This window comes from Toxorhynchites rutilus, chromosome 2, assembly GCF_029784135.1.
Source record: "Toxorhynchites rutilus septentrionalis strain SRP chromosome 2, ASM2978413v1, whole genome shotgun sequence".
NCBI classification, from domain to species: Eukaryota; Metazoa; Arthropoda; class Insecta; order Diptera; family Culicidae; genus Toxorhynchites; species Toxorhynchites rutilus.
The window spans coordinates 177,795,461-177,814,784 of NC_073745.1; the positions used below are offsets into that span (position 1 = coordinate 177,795,461).

Here is a 19,324-nt window from a genome sequence, read left to right on the forward strand (position 1 = left end):
GCCACCCAGCGGACAGGCGGGCGATCGAGACATAAACATTGACCAGACGGTTTATCGAGAACGGAACTTTCCCAGGAAATCGATAGCATGATTTCATCATGCTATTTCACAACGACGCATCACCAAATCAATATAAATAGAGCAGGGCCATGATTGTAGAGTCAGTCGTAATTTAAGTTTAGTTTAAGTAAAAAGTAGAGCATAGCTCTAAAGTAAAAATAATTTTTTTTTCTTTTATCTTAGAGAAAGAAAATTAACTCTCGTGCAACGGAAGCGTGTAAATATTAAAAAGAGTCGGTGATAGGACGTCTCCCTGGGGAAGCCCATTGCTTACCGTTCTGGAAACGATTTCTTTCCTCATGTGAAATTTGATTTTCCTGTTTGACAGAAAAGATTCTATCCATGCTTGGATTTCGTGAGGCACATTTATATGTGATAGAATTTCGTTTAACCTTTCAGTTTTGACCGCGTTAAACGCGTTCGACAGGTCAATACAGATAAGCGCTGACAATTTCTTCTCTCATTTATTACGCTTCACTTCATTCACCACATAAGAAACTGTTGGGAGGACATCCCACCAACCATCAATTGGCGTTACCAAATTTGCCAGCGGGGCTCTCCAGCTGACAGCCGTCAGCTTGACAGATGCCGCCGCGGCTCTCGGTTTACATTGTCGTCGACAACGACAGCCATCATTGGAACACAAGTTAAAAAATTTGCGATCAGCAGCTCGCGCACATTAGTTTTATTGTTCGTAGTTATCGTTTAATAAATATATGTATTTTTACCACTAATCGCGAGTTGCTTATTCATAACCCACATATCGCAACAGTGGCGACGAGATAGTGGTGGAGTTGAGCTAATTTAGTTCGTTTATCCGGGAAAAAAACGCTTTTCGTGAATTGCGTGAAAGCACGTGGAAATTTTCGCAATGGCGACCAATCAAGCCGGTGCAGCAAGTGGAGCAGCTCAACAGCAGCCGAACTTTCCGGATGCCATTTTGCGGATCCTGAACAATCAACACACGCTCATAACGCAGTTGTCGCAGCAGATATCAGCCACCCAGACTGCCATCACGAAGTTGTCCTGCAATGAAACCGTACTGGATTCCCTCTCAAGCAACATAGCGGAATTCGTATACGAGAAAGAGAGCGGGCACACATTCGACGCGTGGTTTTCCCGCTACACCGATCTCTTTGAGAAGGACGCCGCCAAATTGGATGACGCTGCTAAGGTTCGACTCCTCCTACGGAAAATGAGCCCACCGGACCACGAGCGCTACCACAGCTTTATCTTACCAAAGCTCGCTCGTGAGTACACCTTCGCCGAAACGGTAGAAAAATTGAAATCACTGTTCGGTGCGTTCACTTCAATCTTTCGTCGACGGTACAACTGCCTCCAGACAACCAAGGAGGACAGTGAGGATTATCTCGCCTACTCGTGCCGGGTGAATAAGTCTTGTGTTGACTTCAAACTGTCAGAACTTACTGAAGAACAATTCAAGTGTCTGACGTTTGTGTGTGGCCTCAAGTCCAAGCAAGACGCCGAGATCAGAATGCGGCTAATCAACAAGCTCAATGAAGCTGCGGATCTTACTCTTCAACAAGTAGTTGAGCAATGCAACAACCTCGTCAACCTCAAGATGGACACTGTTATGGTAGAAAACCCATCGGGAGTGAATTTCGTTGCTCACAACCAGAAGAACAGGCGTCGATCAACCAGCAGCACTCCCTCGCACGATCAGCCCAGAACACCCTGTTGGTCCTGCGGAGGGATGCACTTCAGCAAAGATTGCCGTTTTCGCGATCACAAATGTCGCGACTGCGGTAAGCAAGGTCACCGAGAAGGGTACTGCGCATGTTTTTCATCGAAGTCGGCAGCGAGCGGTTCGAGAAAGCAGCTACCGAAGAAAATCAAGATGAAGAAGAAGCGTGAGCAGTCAACAAAGACGGTGACAGTTCGGAACATTCATCAGGGTCGAAAATTCATCGAAGTCCAACTCAACGGTGTCCCTCTCCGACTGCAGTTGGACACTGGGTCGGACATATCCATCATCTCGCATCAGTCGTGGGTCAAACTTGGTCGTCCGAAAGTACTGCCAGCAAGTTGTCGAGCAAAAACAGCGTCCGGGGAGCCGCTGAAACTTATTTCAGAGCTGCAGTGTAGCATCACCCTCAACAACATCACCAGAGAGGGTAAGTGTTACGTATCAGCTCCTAACGTTCATCTCGACATTTTAGGCATCGATATGATGGACCAGTTCGGTCTGTGGAACCAACCGATCACGGCGTTCTGCAACCAAGTTACTAGTCAGCAGACCCAAGACGTTTCCGACCTTCGGGCCGGGTTTCCCGACGTTTTTACCACGAAAATGGGCATGTACAACAAGACGCCGGTAAAGCTGGTGCTGAAGGATGATCCCAAGCCGGTGTTTCGACCAAAACGGCCGGTGGCTTACAGAATGGAGAGCGTCGTGGAAGAGGAACTTCACCGGTTGGAAAGCCTTGACATCATCAAAAAGGTTGACTTTTCCGACTGGGCAGCACCAATAGTCGTTGTGCGGAAGCCTAACGGGACAGTCCGCATATGTGCGGATTATTCGACGGGGTTAAACGCAGCACTAGAGCCGAACTGCTATCCGCTCCCTCTACCCGAAGACATCTTCACAAAGATGGCCAACTGCCGGTACTTCAGCCACATTGATCTGTCGGACGCCTACCTCCAGGTCCAGGTCGATGAGGCAAGCCAACCCCTTCTTACAATCAACACGCATAAAGGCCTCTACCAGTTCACCAGACTGTCACCCGGCGTCAAATCAGCTCCGGGAGCGTTCCAGCAAATAATGGATACCATGCTTGCTGGTCTGGAATGCACCTCTGGTTATCTGGATGACATCCTGGTAGGGGGCCGAACGTTGGAGGAATATCGTCGGAACCTGTATCGGGTCCTCACTCGCCTGCAGGAATTTGGGTTCACCGTACGCATTGAAAAATGCAGTTTCAACATGCGCCAAGTGAAATATCTGGGTCAAATTCTCGATGGAGATGGCATTCGACCAGACCCGGAGAAGGTAGCAGCAATTGCCAACATGCCACCCCCGCACGACGTTTCTACACTTCGCTCGTACCTAGGTGCCATTAATTATTATGGCAAATATGTAAAGGAAATGCGCACTCTTCGGCAGCCGCTAGACCAGCTGCTGAAAGCGGACACCAAGTTCGAGTGGTCGTCCGCCTGCCAAAAGTCATTCGATCACTTCCGGGAGGTTCTTCAATCACCGTTGCTTCTGACGCACTACAACCCTAACATGGAAATCGTCGTGTCGGCGGATGCATCAACGGTCGGGCTGGGATCCCGCATCGCCCACAGATTTCCCGATGGGTCAATCAAAGCCATTTATCACGTGTCCCGTAGCCTAACCCCAGCCGAAAGCAACTACAGTCAAGTCTAAAAGGAGGGCTTGGCACTGGTGTTCGCAGTGACGCGGTTTCATAGAATGCTGTTCGGTCGTCGATTCACTTTGGAGACCGATCATAAACCGCTCCTGCAGATATTTGGCTCAAAGAAAGGTATTCCCACCTACACCGCTAACAGGCTCCAGCGGTGGGCCTTAACCTTTCTCCTTTACGATTTCGAAATCCGCTACATCTCTACGGATAGCTTCGGTCACGCGGACATACTCTCCAGACTCATCAACCGTCACGTGCGACCAGAAGAGGAATACGTGATTGCCAATCTCCAACTGGAACACAGCATTCGCACCGTCATCAACGAGTCGCTGCAGGTTTTCCCGCTCTCGTTCAAGGCCATCCAGAGAGGAACCAAAAGCGACGCGAATTTGCAGCAAATCATTCATTTCGTCAACGAAGGCTGGCCGTCGAAGAAGACCAGCATTACCGATCCCGGAATCCAACAATTTTATCAACGTCGGGAGTGTCTCTCCGTCGTAGCTGGATGCCTACTCTATGGTGAAAGGTTGGTCATCCCGCCAACGTTCAAAAAGCGCGTTCTCCAACAGCTGCATAAAGGACACCCCGGAGTTGAACGAATGCGTTCCGTCGCTCGTCAATATGTTTACTGGCCAAACATCGACGACGAGGTAGTGAAGCTTGTCGCTTCGTGCAACGAGTGTGCCAGCGTAGCTAAGACAGACCGGAAGACTACCATGGAATCCTGGCCCGCACCGGAGAAACCGTGGCAACGGTTACATCTGGATTACACCGGTCCGCTGGATAGGAACTATTTTCTCATTCTGGTGGATTCGTTCACCAAATGGCCAGAAGTCGTACGAACCAAGGAGATCACCACCACAGCAACCTTGCGAATCCTTCGTGGCATCTTCGCAAGATACGGTCAGCCGGAAACATTGGTCACAGATAATGGGACACAACTCACCAGCGACCGGTTCGAATCATACTGCGACACGAACGGTATCGTTCATCTGAAGACAGCGCCATTCCATCCACAGTCAAATGGACTAGCAGAGAGGTTTGTCGACACGTTTAAACGGTCGCTCAAGAAAATCACCGCAGGGGGGGAAACCCTCGACGAAGCCATCGATACCTTCCTTCTGTGCTACAGAACAACACCCTGTCGCAGCGCACCTGGTGGGAAATCTCCCGCTAACCTGATGTATGGACGCCCGATCCGTACGTCTCTGGAATTACTTCGCCCGCCTAAGCCGCTCTACAAATTACCTAGTACTAAACAGGAAAAGCAATTCAACCGGAAGCACGGCGCGAACGCTCGAAGTTACGATTCACAAGATCTCGTCTGGGCTAAGGTCTACTCAGCCAACAAGTGGACCTGGCAGCCTGGCATGGTGATCGAGCGCATCGGTCGGGTTATGTATAACATCTGGCTGCCTGTGAAGCAAAATCTCATTCGATCCCACTGCAACCAACTGCGGACTCGTCACGAATCTGAAATAAACGCAGAAGCTGAGACGACACCGGAAACTGCCCAAGTACCGTTGTCTATTCTCCTGGACAGTTGGGGTTTACGTCCTACTCCTGAGCCGGAAGCTGAGGAACTCGACTTGCCAGCCGAACTCCAAGAAGATCTGCAGCCACAGATTAGTCGTCGACGTCAACGAGCCTCCCTTAGCACGCAACAGCAACAACCGATTCTTACTCGTCAGTCTTCGAGATCTCGAAGGCAGCCTGCGAGGTACAATCCGTATCTACTTTATTGAAAGGGGAGGTGTTGGGAGGACATCCCACCAACCATCAATTGGCGTTACCAAATTTGCCAGCGGGGCTCTCCAGCTGACAGCCGTCAACTTGACAGATGCCGCCGCGGCTCTCGGTTTACATTGTCGTCGACAACGACAGCCATCATTGGAACACAAGTTAAAAAATTTGCGATCAGCAGCTCGCGCACATTAGTTTTATTGTTCGTAGTTATCGTTTAATAAATATATGTATTTTTACCACTAATCGCGAGTTGCTTATTCATAACCCACATATCGCAACAGAAACGCAAGTAGAAGTGGACATGCCGCGTCTAAATCCGAATGAGATATCGGGTAGTGTTTCATTCCTATCTAAATGTTCTTGTAGCAATTCTAACACTGCTGCATTCGTGATTTTAGTTATTGTTGGTACCAATGATATAGGTCTTTTACCTTCTGGAGAATATTGGTCGCGCCCAGGCTTAGGAATAGCGACAACTTTGATGATTTTGAGCTCTTCGTGTATGTATCCGTTAAACCACATGTCATTGATGTCTTTGATAATATTCTTAACCACGTTTGGTCGCAAACTGCGGAGCTCGTCGTAACTGATGCCATCTTCGCCAGGTGCTGTTGTTTTCTTTTTTTTTGGAAAGTATATCATACCACTTTTTCCAGAGTCATGATTGGATAATTTACTATTGTTGTTGCATTTTCTCTAGGCACCACGTCGTTTTTGCCAAAATGAATGTCTAGGAATTTCTCTGCATCTGCTCTACTGTCTAATGCTGTTTTATTTTCTTTCCTTCGAAGTTTGTGTCCTGTTAAACGTCTGATTTTTGTCCAGAGTTCCTTTGAACTAGTGAAAGGACCGACTCCTTCATGAAGTTCATCAAATTTTTTACGCATTTCCTCTCTTTTACGCCTCTGAAAGATAGCAGCTTTCTTTTTGAAATTAATTAGGTTTTCTTGACTAGATATTTTGTTGAATGACCTTCTGGCTTCAGTTTTAGCCTTCCACGCTTCGTCGACTTCAGAAGACCACCAAAATTTCGTTTTTTTTTTTGTGTTTTTGTAGCGATTTCTTTTGATGACTGCTCTTGGTATCTTTTAAATTCGCTATTTCTTTCTGTACTTGCTTTCGTTTAACGTAGTAATATGGTAACATTGATAACATTGACAATGTGATGACTAGATAGTTGAATGTATTATCCAGCAATATTGCGGCACCACCATACCCATCGAAACGCGATTTGAGGTTTGTATGATAACCCCCAATTTTGTACTTATTCGTACTTTCTTCTGTGACTTTAGTCCACACTTCTGATAAAATAGCCACCTGCACTTCATTACCTATTAATATCCTTTGAATTTCCGATCTATTCTTGCTCAAGCTCTGTACATTGCTCTTTATGACATTGAAGATACTGATAATTTAAAACTTTTTAATCGAAATACAGTATAAGGTGTCTCCAAAGTCTTTTTACTTGTTGTTACTGTTATGTACAACAGTATTCGTTAAGTTGAAGTGTTTTACCGTACATTCCTTGAATCTTTTTGCTACTTCTCCTGATCCCAATTGTTCCACGAAATCCGTATAGAACGGCATTAGCTCCGCTTGTCTTTTTTCTTCAGCTACTTTAACAGTAGCTTGCGCTTTCGCTTCAGCTTTTGTGTTCGCTTCCTTGATGATCGCTTCCCATCTTTCTTTCTCGCTCACGCTGAATAGATTTTTCAAACTCGTTCCATTATTGTTTTTTGAAGTCTCCTGTGTGATAATCTGGTTGCGTTCGTACGACGTTCGCTGTGCATCGTTGGGTGTATTTTCCGAACTTCTGGGCCTTTTGTTAACATTCTTCTTTGTTTTTTCATTTTTCTCCTTTTCTGCTGCAATTTTGACCGCTGCTTGAACTGCCTTTCGCTCAATGTTAGTTTTAATCCATTGTTCTCTCAATGGATTCCTCCACTTGATACTATCTCCTGTGACGTTTGCAAAAGATTGTTCCAAAGTGGGGAACTCGTCCGCATCACTCAGTCGCTCGTATATGTTCTCTATGACTACTGGAATCATTTCACAAGCCTCCGTGTAGGTAACGCATTTTCGTGCCATTATGTTCTTAATTTTTTCTTGTCTTCGCTTCTCTGGCAGCAGGGGTCCAGGGTGTCATGTCCTGGCTTCCTACAGCTAGCACATTTAACTTCCTCCTTGCATCTTTCCAACTCCTCGCGTGTTTCGTGCTGCTTGGTGCATTCGTGACAACGTCTCTGTCCTCTGCAGTTCTGTTCGCGGTGATTGAACCGAAGGCATTTAGTGCAAATCACTATCTTTTGGAAGAACGGCCGAACCGAACTCCGACAACAGAAGATTTTGACTTGCTTGGGTAGTTCATGGGCTCTGAAGGTGATGCTTACTCTTGTGGTGAGCAATTTTTCTCCGTTGAAAGATCTCGTTAGCCGTCGAATTCTTACAATCGGGTACTCACAATCAATATCCGCTTCGATTTCTGCTTCTTTAATGTCCACAGGGATACCAGAAATGACACCTGTGATTGTCACGAGATGCCGAGGTACGTACACTTTGTACAATCCTTCTGTTTTGTTCAGGGCTTCCTTCAATGAATTAGCCTTATAAAAGCTGTTTTTAAACACCAATATCTTGTTGTTACCAACGTACTTCATGTCTGTTACATGTTGTCGATACTCGTTAGTTCCTCTGATCATCGAGCCTAGAGAAAATTAATCATCTTTCTTTCGTAGTTCTACATAGATCCTGTAAGGTGCACAGTCCTGGTAAGTGTATGTGTAACTCTCCTGATGTTTTTGTTGAGATGCTTCTTTTGACAATGTTTTACCAGAAGCGCTGGTCGAAACATCTAAGCTACAGCTCTGATGGTCGGCGATCGATTGCGAAGTGCTTGCATCCATGATTCTCTTTTTGAATTAATTTCTGGAGGATCTTTAAACTTCTCCATCTTAACCTCAATTGGTGGTGCTTTACTTGCACCATGCACCACGTGTGACACAACTCAGCTTAAATGCACTTTCTCTTTTACGAAAAGACAAAAGCTGGATATTCTTCACTATGTTTAGTGACGTTGAAACTTTTCCTTCAAGAAATTTATATTTCTCAACTTATTTTCACTCCCGCTAAGAACTAATTTAAATTTTGACTCCAAGCGAAAAATTACTCCGTGAATCCAATAATCAATATTACACCAATGGAGTTCGTTAAAAAATATTTTTTACAGCTTGGTCGCTAATAGGTTAAACTGTCGAGAAAACTTTCCCAATAAATTAAATAGAATATCGCAAACTATTATATCTGTTTGAAATATTGTTATATACAAGTTGTTAGGTAGCTGATCCGAAATATTTCAGGTGATAGAGGATCGTATTTGATGAAAAAAAATCTTCCACGCTTATGGTCAAATCTCATCTACGAAAGAATTATTGAACTTTTCTTGAGACCGTTTTTTTTGCTTTAAACTGACTTGAATTCAAAAATTACGCTGCTTAGCACGATTCAGTTGCTTTCATTTGAGAAAATTGTGCATAAATTATGTTGTGAATCATTTAAATTTTTGCAAGATAAAACGAAGGATAACAGTGTAGTTCAAGGAATGAATTGTAGAATGGTTGGACAGCTTCAATTTGGTTGATAGAAACAATCCAGTTTATCATGCATTTTTGGAAAATTTATAAAAACCTATAAAAGCACAAAAATTAGAGTTTCATCTTCACTCTAAAATTACTTGGTTTCATTAATTCAAATGTATTACAACTGCATTCTACGTAAAATTTTCTTATCTTCCAAATGAGTAGCATAATTATTTTAAGTAGGGTACTTTCTAAATTAGAGTCAGCTCAAGACATAAAATTCGACTCAAGAAAAGTTCAACAACTCTAGTTAAGAATAGACCAAATGCGTAGATTTTTTTCATCAAATATGATCCTCTATCACCTCCTGAAATATTCCGAATCAGCTACCTAATTCCACCAATCTCTTTGAATAGGATGGAAGACTGATGGTGTGGAGGAAACCAGGATCGGTGCACCAGGTTCAGCGTTTGGTTCCCACAGTGAAACACGGCAGCGGTAGTCAGATGATGTATGGTACATTGGCGGCTTCTGGAACTGGAACCATGGAGTTGATCGATTCGGCGATGGACAAGATGGCCTCATTGATTTTCCTGAAACGTAACCTGCAGTCTCCTGTTTAGAAATTGGGTCTCCCTCGTGATTACTACTTTCAACAAAATAATTATCCGAAACAAACTGACCTCATAATGCGGGAATGCCTGCTCTATAATGTCCCAATCAACTCAAAACACCTGGTGTATGACACCAACACAAGCAGCATATCGCGAACATATACCGGCGTATAGCATAGAGGAAGAAGCAAATAAACCAATATTAAAACTCTTTTCAAATCTAATTTTCGAACGTGTAGCATCACGAAATATATTCAGTTGTGATTAATATTACTCCAAGTGTTTTTCTATAACCATAGTGTAATTTCCTGAGCTATCAATTTCTCATCAATGGTCAGAGCCACAATTTTTGGTCCTTCGAGCCGGATTTTGTGAACCACAGCCGTGATGATTCCATCGTGTGTGCAATCAGCCGTTTGCAACATTCCAGCTGCTGCTGCACTCAACCGTGTTGTAACGCTCGCGTTGCGAGGCGGTGAAATGAAAGAATATACTAACGTTACAATAACTTAAACTTTATTCGTGAGACAATTAAAATAGACTGACTTAAAAGAACACGTTTTCGAGGAGACAACCTCATTCTCGGTGACACATCGATGACGTCAATCCGATGACAGTCGCCTGCCAACGGTGAGCCCTGTGATGCTTTTTGAGTTACGGTTGCCAGTGTTCCCAACATCTCCCACCTTAATACCTGTGGTATGTCTGGAACCATTGAGGCGGCCTTCGATTGCGAGAAGAGCGCCTAGGTACCTTGATTGCAGGAGACGAGTCGTTTGCGGATTGGAAGTCCGCTGAATTTGAAGACGAAGATGATGATGACTTTATTCTACAGAATGCTGGGAATGGAAGGGCATATCCGCTGGTGACGTTGTTGATGACGGATTGACATGCTGTTCCAGGAGTGGTGATGTAGCTGCCAACCCAGCAGGTGATGCAGGACAAGACAACTTCCACTCATTCAGCAGGATGTTGATTGGTAGCTGCTTCTTCAATTGAGTCATCTGCTCAGCATCCGGTTCTGATGCTGCTCGTGCCCTCAGTTGATTGATGTGGGATCGAATTATCTTTTTGTTAAACCGGACATTGTACATCACCTTGCCTATCTTCTCGACTATGATGCCCGATACCCAAGTCCACTTATTGTTCGCGTAGACCTTAGCGTATACAGGATCCTTTGCTGTGAAAGTTCTCGGTTGGCTTGAAGTAGCTTCGGTGCAAATTGCTGGCATCTGTTCACGCGGCGCTCGTAGCAGATCCATGGATGTCCGCAACGGTCGATTGTACATGGCTTCGGCGGGCGATCTCCCACCTGACACGTTTGCGTTTGGTGTAGTCCGGTACGTGAGAAGGAAAACATCCAGATCCTGCTTTATGTTGCCTTCTCCCTCCTGAATTTTACGGACTGCACGTTTAAAAGTGTTGACGAATCTTTCGGCCTGGCCGTTAGATTGCGGATGGAAGGGCATGTGCGTAGTGACATGCTGTATTCCGTTTTCACGGCAATATTGGCTAAACTCCTCGCTTTTGAATTGAGTGCCGTTGTCTGTAACCAGAAGTTCCGGCATTCCCTTGTTGGCGAAGAGCGGACGCAGTAAGTTGGTAGTTGCTTTCGTCGTAATTTGCCGGGTTGCAAAGATTTCCGGCCATCAAGCGGACCCGCATAGTCAGCGTGAACACGCTGCCACGGAGCGGTGGGTAATGGCCACGGTACAGGATTCGCCTTCGGAGGAGACCGTGCTGCTGCTGCGCAGTGTGGACAAGCTCTGACGAAACTGGCTATCTCCTCATCCAATCCCGGCCAGTACACATAGCTGCGTGCGACTGCTTTCATTCGATGCATCCCTGGATGGCCCTTGTGGAGTTGAGCCAAGCACCTTTTTCGGTAAATGGAGGGGATCACCAACCTGTCCCCGAACATGATGCAATCCTGGACGATCGATAATCCCTCTTGACGATCATGGAATCTCCGCAGATCAATGTCTTGCGTTTCAGACTTGGATGTTGGCCACCCGTCTCGGATGAAACGGTGAATCTTCCGCAATACTGGATCGGTTTTGGTTGCTTGTTGTACCATACTGAAACTGAGAGGTAAACAACTGACGCTACTTATCGCTTCTTCTTCTTCTTCAATGGCACTAACGTTCCTAGAGGAACTTCACCGTCTCAACGTAGTATTACTTGCGTCATTTTTATTAGTACTTAGTTGAGATTTCTATGCCAAATAACACGCCTTGAATGCATTCTGAGTGGCAAGCTCTAGAATACGCGTGATCACAGTGCAAGTCGGAGAAAATTACTTTGACGAAAAATTCCCCCGACCAGAACGGGAATCGAACCCGAACACCCGGCATGTTAGTTATGACGCTAACCACTCGGCCAAGGGAGCACTACTTATCGCTACTGACCTCAAATCATCTTCTAAGTTGGTGCACGCTACGACGAAATCCTCGTCCGGCTTGGCATGATGGTTGATGAGCCTGGACAACACGTCAGCATTTCCAAATTTGTCGGTCGGGACGTATTCCATGGAAAAGTCGTAATTAAGCAATGTTAAGGCCCAACGTTGGAGCCGGTTGGCCGTGTAAACCGGTATCTCCTTTTTGGACCCGAAAATACGTAGAAGCGGTGCATGGTCTGTTTGAAGCTGGAACCTCCTTCCAAATATGAACTTATGGAATTTGGTTACCGCAAACACTATCGCAAGACCTGCACGATCCGGCTGGGAGTATCGTTGTTCGGCAGCGTTGAGTGCCCGAGAAGCATGCTGGATAACCTTGACCTTGCCGTCAGGAAATTTATGGCTTATTGTTGCTCCTACTCCGACTGATGATGCGTCGGCTGATACTATAATTTCCTGTTCCGGGTTGTAATGGGTGAGCAGGAGTTCGGAGGACAATATTTCCTTGAATTTGTCGAACGTCTGCTGGCATTCCGGAGTCCAGATGAATGATGTGCTGCTCTTGAGAAGTTCATCCAACGGATAACGGATAGTTCTCATGCTTGGGACGAACTTCCCGTAATAGTTTATTGCCTCCAGGAAGGAACGCACTCAGGTCAAGTCCTGTTGTGGCGCCATATTCTTGATGGCTGCAATTTTTGTTGGATCCGGGCGGATGCCATGGCGGTCTAACAGAAATCCCAAGTACCGAATCTGTGGTTTAGCAAATGAGCACTTCTCTGGGCGTATGGTGAAACCGTTCTCTTGAATCCGCTGTAGAACGGCGTGCAGATTTCGTTGGTGCTCTTCAGCATTCTTGCTTCCGACGATAACATCGTCCATGTAGCCAGAGGTATCCGAAAGTCCGCCCAGCATGGTATCAATCATCTGCTGAAATTCCCCTGGTGCTGCCTTCACTCCGGGTGGTAATCTGTTGTATTCATACAACCCCCGGTGCGTGTTTATTGTGAGCATACGGCGTGAACTCTCATCGACTTCCATCTGCAGGAAAGCATCAGACAAATCGATTGTGCTGAACACGATGCAACCGGCCAGTTTGGAGAAAATGTCCTGTGGAAGCGGGAGCGGATATTGATGAGATTGGAGCCGCTCGTTGAGCCCAGTGGAGTAGTCCCCACAAATGCGTATGCTGCCGTTCGCCTTCCTAACAACCACTATTGGAGCCGCCCACTCGGAGTAATTTATAGGTGAAATAATATTCAACCGTTCCAGACGATCGAGCTCTTCGTCAACTGTTGGTAGCATAGCATAGGAAACTGGTCGACGAGGGCGGAAAACTGGTCGACAGGATTCCTTTAAAACTAGCTTTACTTTGGCCTTATTGCACAGCCCCAATGTATTGCTGAATAACTTCGGGTACGCCTTCTGCAATGAATTTACATCTATAGGTACACCACTGATATGGTTGCAGAAATTGTCAATCGGTAGTGACCAAAGATAGAATTTGTCGATGAAGTCGATGCCCAGTAGGTTGAGCGAACACTTGGAGACGAAAATCCTGCCCTGCTGCGCTGATCCGTTGAATGATACCTCACATGCAAACTCGTACTGCAGATCGAGTTGTTCACCCGACGCTGACTTTGCGATCTGTGTTGCCGGCACCGTCGTTGGCTGACCCAGCTGCTTCCAAACCTGCTCGGACACAATTGTGATATCCGACGCCGTATCCAATTGTAGGCGCACTGGAACACCATTGATTTCTACCTGCACGAACCGTCGCTTGCTCTGGACGTTGCCCACGGAAAGTGCGATGGTTTTGGTAGAAACCTTCCTATTGCGCTGCTTCACTGGTTTGGACGAACGTTTCGTTGTTGAACAGTAGCCCTCCTTGCGGCCAAACTGCCTACATTCGTTGCATCTGTGGTTACGGAAACTGCAATGCTTCGAGTAGTGTATCGCACGGAGTCGCAGGAACTTTCTGCACCTCTTCCGGCACTGGAGAACCTTTCCATCGTTCTGTTGACCGCTTCTGGAACTTCCTCTGATGATGATGTGAACCTCCTTTGATTGCTTGCACCTGTCCGGATGGACCTTCAATCATCGCTGTATCGTTCTTTAGATTGATCAGCCGCTGACATTCATCAACCATCGCCTCTAGGGTGACATCATCGTTGCTCTCAATCTTCACCAACAGCCTGGTACGTACATCGGCGTCACACTCACCCTTGAGACCACAAACGAACATTAGGCACTTAAATTGTTGCTCGGACATCTTCTTCAGCTCGAATTCTACGAACATTTTGTTTACCCGACACGCGAAAGTGACGTAATCTTCAGTCGGGGTTTTAGCGATGGTGAGCGTACTGTAGCGTTTCTTCACCATTGATGAAGAGACGTGAAGTATGAAAATCTGGGGTTGCATTCCGCATTTCGAAACGAGTAAGTCAGTTTGAGGAAATTCAAACTCGAATCGAATTGAATTTGTATCTTTTTCGAGTTAATATTTCCAGTGTGTGTTGGGTAGCCCCCACCGATTATACCACAACGGCTCGTCAACTGACAGTAGTCAGATTTGACAGACGCTACGACGGATGGATCGGCGGGAAGACAACTGCCATCGTCATTATTAGTTAGACATACATTTTATTTATTATCAATGTTATAATACAGTTCTTTTAATTTGTTGTTTTTGAGTTACGCGTTTCACTCCAACGCCAAAACACAACAGGTGGCGACGAGGAGGTGGAAGTTTTCGCGGAAAAATCGTGTGCGATAGTCCGGGAAAGTTTAAACTCAGTTTAAACGCCAATTACACAATTTTCATTTATTTACAATATCAACTACAATTCACTTTTTATTTACAATATGTTACAATAGTTTGGGAATAGGTTTTGGTTTTAACAAATTGGTTTGACTTCCTTGGCTTCCTCGATTGTAATGATTGGGATTCTTTACGGGTAATGGGTGCCTCCTATAAAACCTTTTTAAACTTCTATCCTCTTTTGAAATTTTATCCTCAATAGTCACAATACTTTCCCTTGTATTTATTGTTTTTCTCTTTTCTGTCCCTTTCCTTTCCTGCTTCTATTTCCATGTTTATGTATAGGTGAGTCTAGTTCGGAAACCAAATGATTCGACCTATGCAGTAAATTTTGTTGTGCCAGGGGGTTCACCGAATTGAATTCGCACTTGTATCCAACAGCCTCTTCAACCTGAAACAGGATACCGTGTTGGTGGAAAATCCGTCGTCCATGGTGAATGCAGCTGTTTACGACAAGCGATCGAAATCGAAGCATCAGTCAGCAGCATCGAGCTCGTCCAATCAATGTGAGCAACCAAAGACGCTCTGCTGGTCATGCGGGGGCATACACTACAACAAGGACTGCCGGTTCCGAGACCAAACATTCAACGAGTGCGGCAAGGTTGGGCATCGAGCGGGCTATTGCGCTTGCTTCCAATCAAGGTCTTCATCCAACGCAAACACGGCACCTAGGAAGAAGAAGAAGCAACCGTCGACAAAGACGGTGACGATCCGAAACATCATTCAGGGTCGGAAATTCATCAAGCTCCAGGTCAGCAACGTGCCCCCTTCGCCTACAATTGGACACAGGGTCCGATATTTCGATAATTTCACACCGATCGTGGACCAAAATCGGTCGGCCCCAGACGAAATCAACGGTTTACACCGCGCTAACTGCTTCTGGAGAACAATTCGATTCGTTGTCGAGATGTGGTGCAACATTTCCCTCAACGGAGTCACAAAAGGGAACGTCAGTCTTGACATTCTTGGGATCGACTTAATGGATTTGTATGGGTTGTGGAACCAGCCAATCTTATCGTTCTGCAACCAAGTCAGTCGCTGGCTACCCTCCAAGCCCAGTTCCCAGAAGTTTTCGTTAGTAATATGGGTGTTTGCAAGAAGGCTCCTGTTAGGCTGGTCCTCAAGGGTGATCCGTCCGGTAGCGTACAGCATAGAAGGTGTGGTAGAGGACGAGATTTGTCGCTTAGAGAACTAGGCATTCTGAAGAAGGTGGATTTCGCTGACTGGGCAGCACCAATCGTAGTGGTCAGGGAACTCAATGACAACGTCCGGATTTATGCTGATTTTTCGACTGGCTTGAACAGCGTATTCGAGCCGAATCAGTACCCTCTACCGCTACCCGAAGATATATTCGCCAAAACGTCCGGATGTCGGGTTTTTAGCCGACATCGAACTTTCTGATGCCTACTTACAGGTCGAAGTCGATCCGGAAAGTCAACCGCTGCTCACCATAAACACCCACAAAGGCCTTTTTTAATTCTTCCGCTTGTCGCCCGGGATCAAATCTGCTCCGGGTGCATTCCAACAGCTGATGGACACGATGCTCGCTGGTTTACCGTGTACCGTTGGTTATTTGGATGACATCGTAGTGGGATGTCGAACGGAATAGGAACATCGACGTAACCTTTTCCTTGTGTTGCAACGACTGCAAGCATTCGGCTTCACTGTCCGCGAAGCATTCGGCTTCACTGTAAGGCGGAACAATGACTGTGAATCATATTGATTATTTTTCAATCATCATAGTAAAGCTGACGCATAATTGCATATAATTTTGGAACGAATCTGAAACACTATACAACGAAATCAGTTAATTTCCTAGACATGTGCTTACTAACATTATTCTGTTTCAATCGACATACTGATTAAGGCGGAACAATGACTGTGAGTCATGTTGATTATTTTTTAATCATCATAGTAAAGCTGACGTATAATTGCAGCACAGCGAGCGTAATAAACTGACCCACTTTACGACCATACGCGAGCGTAATAAACTGACCCACTTTACGACCGTGCGCGTATACTCGATGAAACATAACAAGCGCGCGCCAAACAAACCAACTTCTATGTTTATGTTTATGTTCATTTCTCTTACTAACTTAGAATAAGGAAACAAAAATGTAAGAATTTATAAAACTTTGTGAATTGAATAAACAAGAGGACAGTCGAGTTCGGAACGCAAAGGGAGCATGATGTTATTCCTGATGACCAAACCCTCAGGCGGAACGGATGCCCTTTTGTCCGCCACTTGGCGACCGTGTTTTTGTCCGCCACTTGGCGACCGTTGACACTCTGCCTGGTGTGCCAGGCAGGGCGCGAACTGCAGTGAATTAGTGTACGGCGACCTGTGATAGTTTACATTTACGCCACTCTGGCGATCGAATTCGTCCAGATCCGGACAAGATTGCTCCGATTATCAGCATGCCAGCTCCGCACGACGTCACCACGTTACGCGCATACCTTGGCGCAGTAAACTACTATGGCTAGTACGTTCCAGAGATGCGCTCTCTTCGACACCCCATGGATCAGTTGCTGAAGGCAGGAGAAAAGTTCGAATGGTCACCAGCTTGCCAGAAGTCGTTCGACCGTTTTCGAGAATTTCTTCAGTCCCCGTTTCTGTTGACGCGCTACAACCCGAAATTTGAATTAGTTTTGTCGGCAGATGCTTCCTCCGTTGGTCTGGGTGCCCGGATCGTACACAAATTTCCGGATGGCACCGTGAAAGCCACTTGCCACGCTTCGCGCAATTTGACAGCAGCGGAGAGTAATTACAGCCAGATCGAAAAGGAGGGCTTGGCTTTGATGTTCACCGTGACCAAATTCCATCGGATGATATTCGGACGGCGTTTCGTGCTCGAGACCGAGCACAAGCATTTGCTTGCCATATTCGGGTCGAAAAAGGGCATCCCCACGTACACCGCCAATCGGCTCCAGAGATTTGTGTTGACACTTCTTATCTACGATTTCGACATACACTACGTGTCGACAGATGCTTTCGGACACGCGGTCATCCTGTCCCACCTTATCGCCATGTTCGTCTGGAAGAGGACTATGTTTTAGCCACCATCGAGTTCGAGAGCACCATCCGCAGCATCATGAACCAATCTTTAGAAGCCCTACCAGTTTTGTTCAAAACCGTTCAAACCAAAACCCGTATAGATGAAACCCTGCAACAGGTGATCAAGCACGTGAACACAACGTGGCCTACAAAGAAAACGAGCATCACAGACCCGCACATTCAAGAGTTTTTCCAGTGTCGCGAGTCCCTCTCCATCACTGCTGACTGCTTGATGTACGGCGAACGTTTGGTGTTACCATCCGTTCTCCGAAAGAAGGTGCTCGTGGAGCTGCACAAGGGCCTCCCGGTATCGAACGTAATCGGTCCCTTGCTCGACAGTACGTCTACTGGCCTCATATCGATAAGGACATCGAAAGGCTGGTGCAGGCGTGCAACGAATGTTCGAGTGTGGCGAAAATGGATCGTAAAACCAACCTCGAGTCGTGGCCATTACGGAGAAACCCTGGCAACGACTTCATCTCGACTACACCGGTCCTATGAATGGGTGGTACTTTCTGATTCTAGTGTACGCCTACACCAAATGGCCGGAGGTGGTCAGAACAAATAACATCACTTCTGCAGCGACAATTCGCATTCTCCGTGACATTTTCGTCAGATTCGGGTCCCCGGAGATACTGGTTACCGACAACAGGACGCAGTTTACCAGCGAAATGTTCGAGGCCTACTGCGAGGCCTCGCGGAAAGATTCGTCGACACCTTTAAGAGGACATTAAAGAAAATAACCGCCGGAGGGGAAACGCTGCAAAATGCCATCAACACTTTTCTACAGTGCTACAGGTCCACACCATGTCGCACCGCTCCGGAAGCAAGTCTCCTGCCGAACTTCTACTTGGCAGACGAATTCGCAAGTCGTTAGAGCTGCTTCGACCACCGACTTCGGCGCACAAACTCGAAAACTCCAAGCAAGATCAGCAGTTTGATCGGCGGCATGGCGTGAAACCAAGAAACTACTTCCGTCAGGACCTCGTCTGGGCCAAAGTGTTCCGTAACAACAAGTGGCACTGGGAAGCAGGAGAAGTGCTCGAACGCATTGGCAAGGTCATGCACAACAGCTGGTTGCCTGGGAAGCAAACCATGATGAGGTTCCACTGCAATCAGCTGCGAACACGTCATTCCGAAAATCAACTGCCTACGACCGAATCAGCGAAAGCTACGTTAAGTATCCTGTTGGACTCCTGGAACAAACATAGTCCGCCACCCGAGCAGGAGGAGCGGCCTCCTCTCCTTCTCGAAGACATCCTGCGAGATATGATCCCTACCACCTTTTTCCCCCCACCGATTATAACACAACGGCTCGTCAACTGACAGTAGTCAGGTTTGATAGACGCAACGACGGATGGATCGGCGAGAAGACAACTGTCATCGTCATTATTAGTTAGACACGAGTTTGCAATAGTACGAGTTAGACACACATTTAATTTATTATCAATGTTGTAATAAAGCTCTGTAAAAATTTGTTGTTTGTGAGTTACGCGTTTCACTCCAACGCCGAAATACAACAGTGTACTAGATTTTTCAAAAAAAAAATTGTCTCGAAAAGAAATGTCAAATTTTTGGATTCGTAAACAAGCCAAAGTGCACGGCTATTGCAATGATAAAAAAAATCGAAAAACAAATTCCATTTAATATTATATTAGAATTC

The 19,324-nt window shown here is 46.1% G+C and overlaps 6 protein-coding genes across 6 annotated transcripts; 4 read left to right on the plus strand and 2 right to left on the minus strand.

Moving 5' to 3' along the window:
* Window positions 1–931: 931 nt before the first annotated feature.
* LOC129766429 (uncharacterized protein K02A2.6-like) lies at window positions 932–3,451 on the plus strand. Its single transcript, XM_055766959.1, has 2 exons — window positions 932–2,195; window positions 2,241–3,451. The coding sequence occupies exons 1-2, from the start codon at window positions 932–934 to the stop codon at window positions 3,449–3,451; spliced, it is 2,475 nt and encodes an 824-aa protein (XP_055622934.1).
* Window positions 3,452–3,496: 45 nt separating this feature from the next.
* Window positions 3,497–5,194, plus strand: LOC129766430 (uncharacterized protein K02A2.6-like). Its single transcript, XM_055766960.1, has one exon. The coding sequence runs from the start codon at window positions 3,497–3,499 to the stop codon at window positions 5,192–5,194; it is 1,698 nt and encodes a 565-aa protein (XP_055622935.1).
* A 5,014-nt stretch (window positions 5,195–10,208) lies between these two features.
* On the minus strand, window positions 10,209–12,385 carry LOC129766431 (uncharacterized protein K02A2.6-like). The gene is made up of 3 exons (XM_055766961.1): window positions 11,793–12,385; window positions 11,099–11,462; window positions 10,209–10,955 (listed from the first exon to the last, which is right to left on the minus strand). The coding sequence occupies exons 1-3, from the start codon at window positions 12,383–12,385 to the stop codon at window positions 10,209–10,211; spliced, it is 1,704 nt and encodes a 567-aa protein (XP_055622936.1).
* A 51-nt stretch (window positions 12,386–12,436) lies between these two features.
* Window positions 12,437–14,168, minus strand: LOC129766432 (uncharacterized protein K02A2.6-like). Its single transcript, XM_055766962.1, has 2 exons — window positions 13,747–14,168; window positions 12,437–13,703 (listed from the first exon to the last, which is right to left on the minus strand). Exons 1-2 carry the CDS (start codon window positions 14,166–14,168, stop codon window positions 12,437–12,439), a joined length of 1,689 nt encoding a protein of 562 aa, XP_055622937.1.
* A 2,955-nt stretch (window positions 14,169–17,123) lies between these two features.
* Window positions 17,124–18,395, plus strand: LOC129766433 (uncharacterized). The gene is made up of 3 exons (XM_055766963.1): window positions 17,124–17,515; window positions 17,593–17,999; window positions 18,187–18,395. The coding sequence occupies exons 1-3, from the start codon at window positions 17,124–17,126 to the stop codon at window positions 18,393–18,395; spliced, it is 1,008 nt and encodes a 335-aa protein (XP_055622938.1).
* Window positions 18,396–18,468: 73 nt separating this feature from the next.
* LOC129766434 (uncharacterized) lies at window positions 18,469–18,987 on the plus strand. The gene has a single exon (XM_055766964.1). The coding sequence runs from the start codon at window positions 18,469–18,471 to the stop codon at window positions 18,985–18,987; it is 519 nt and encodes a 172-aa protein (XP_055622939.1).
* Window positions 18,988–19,324: the final 337 nt, after the last annotated feature.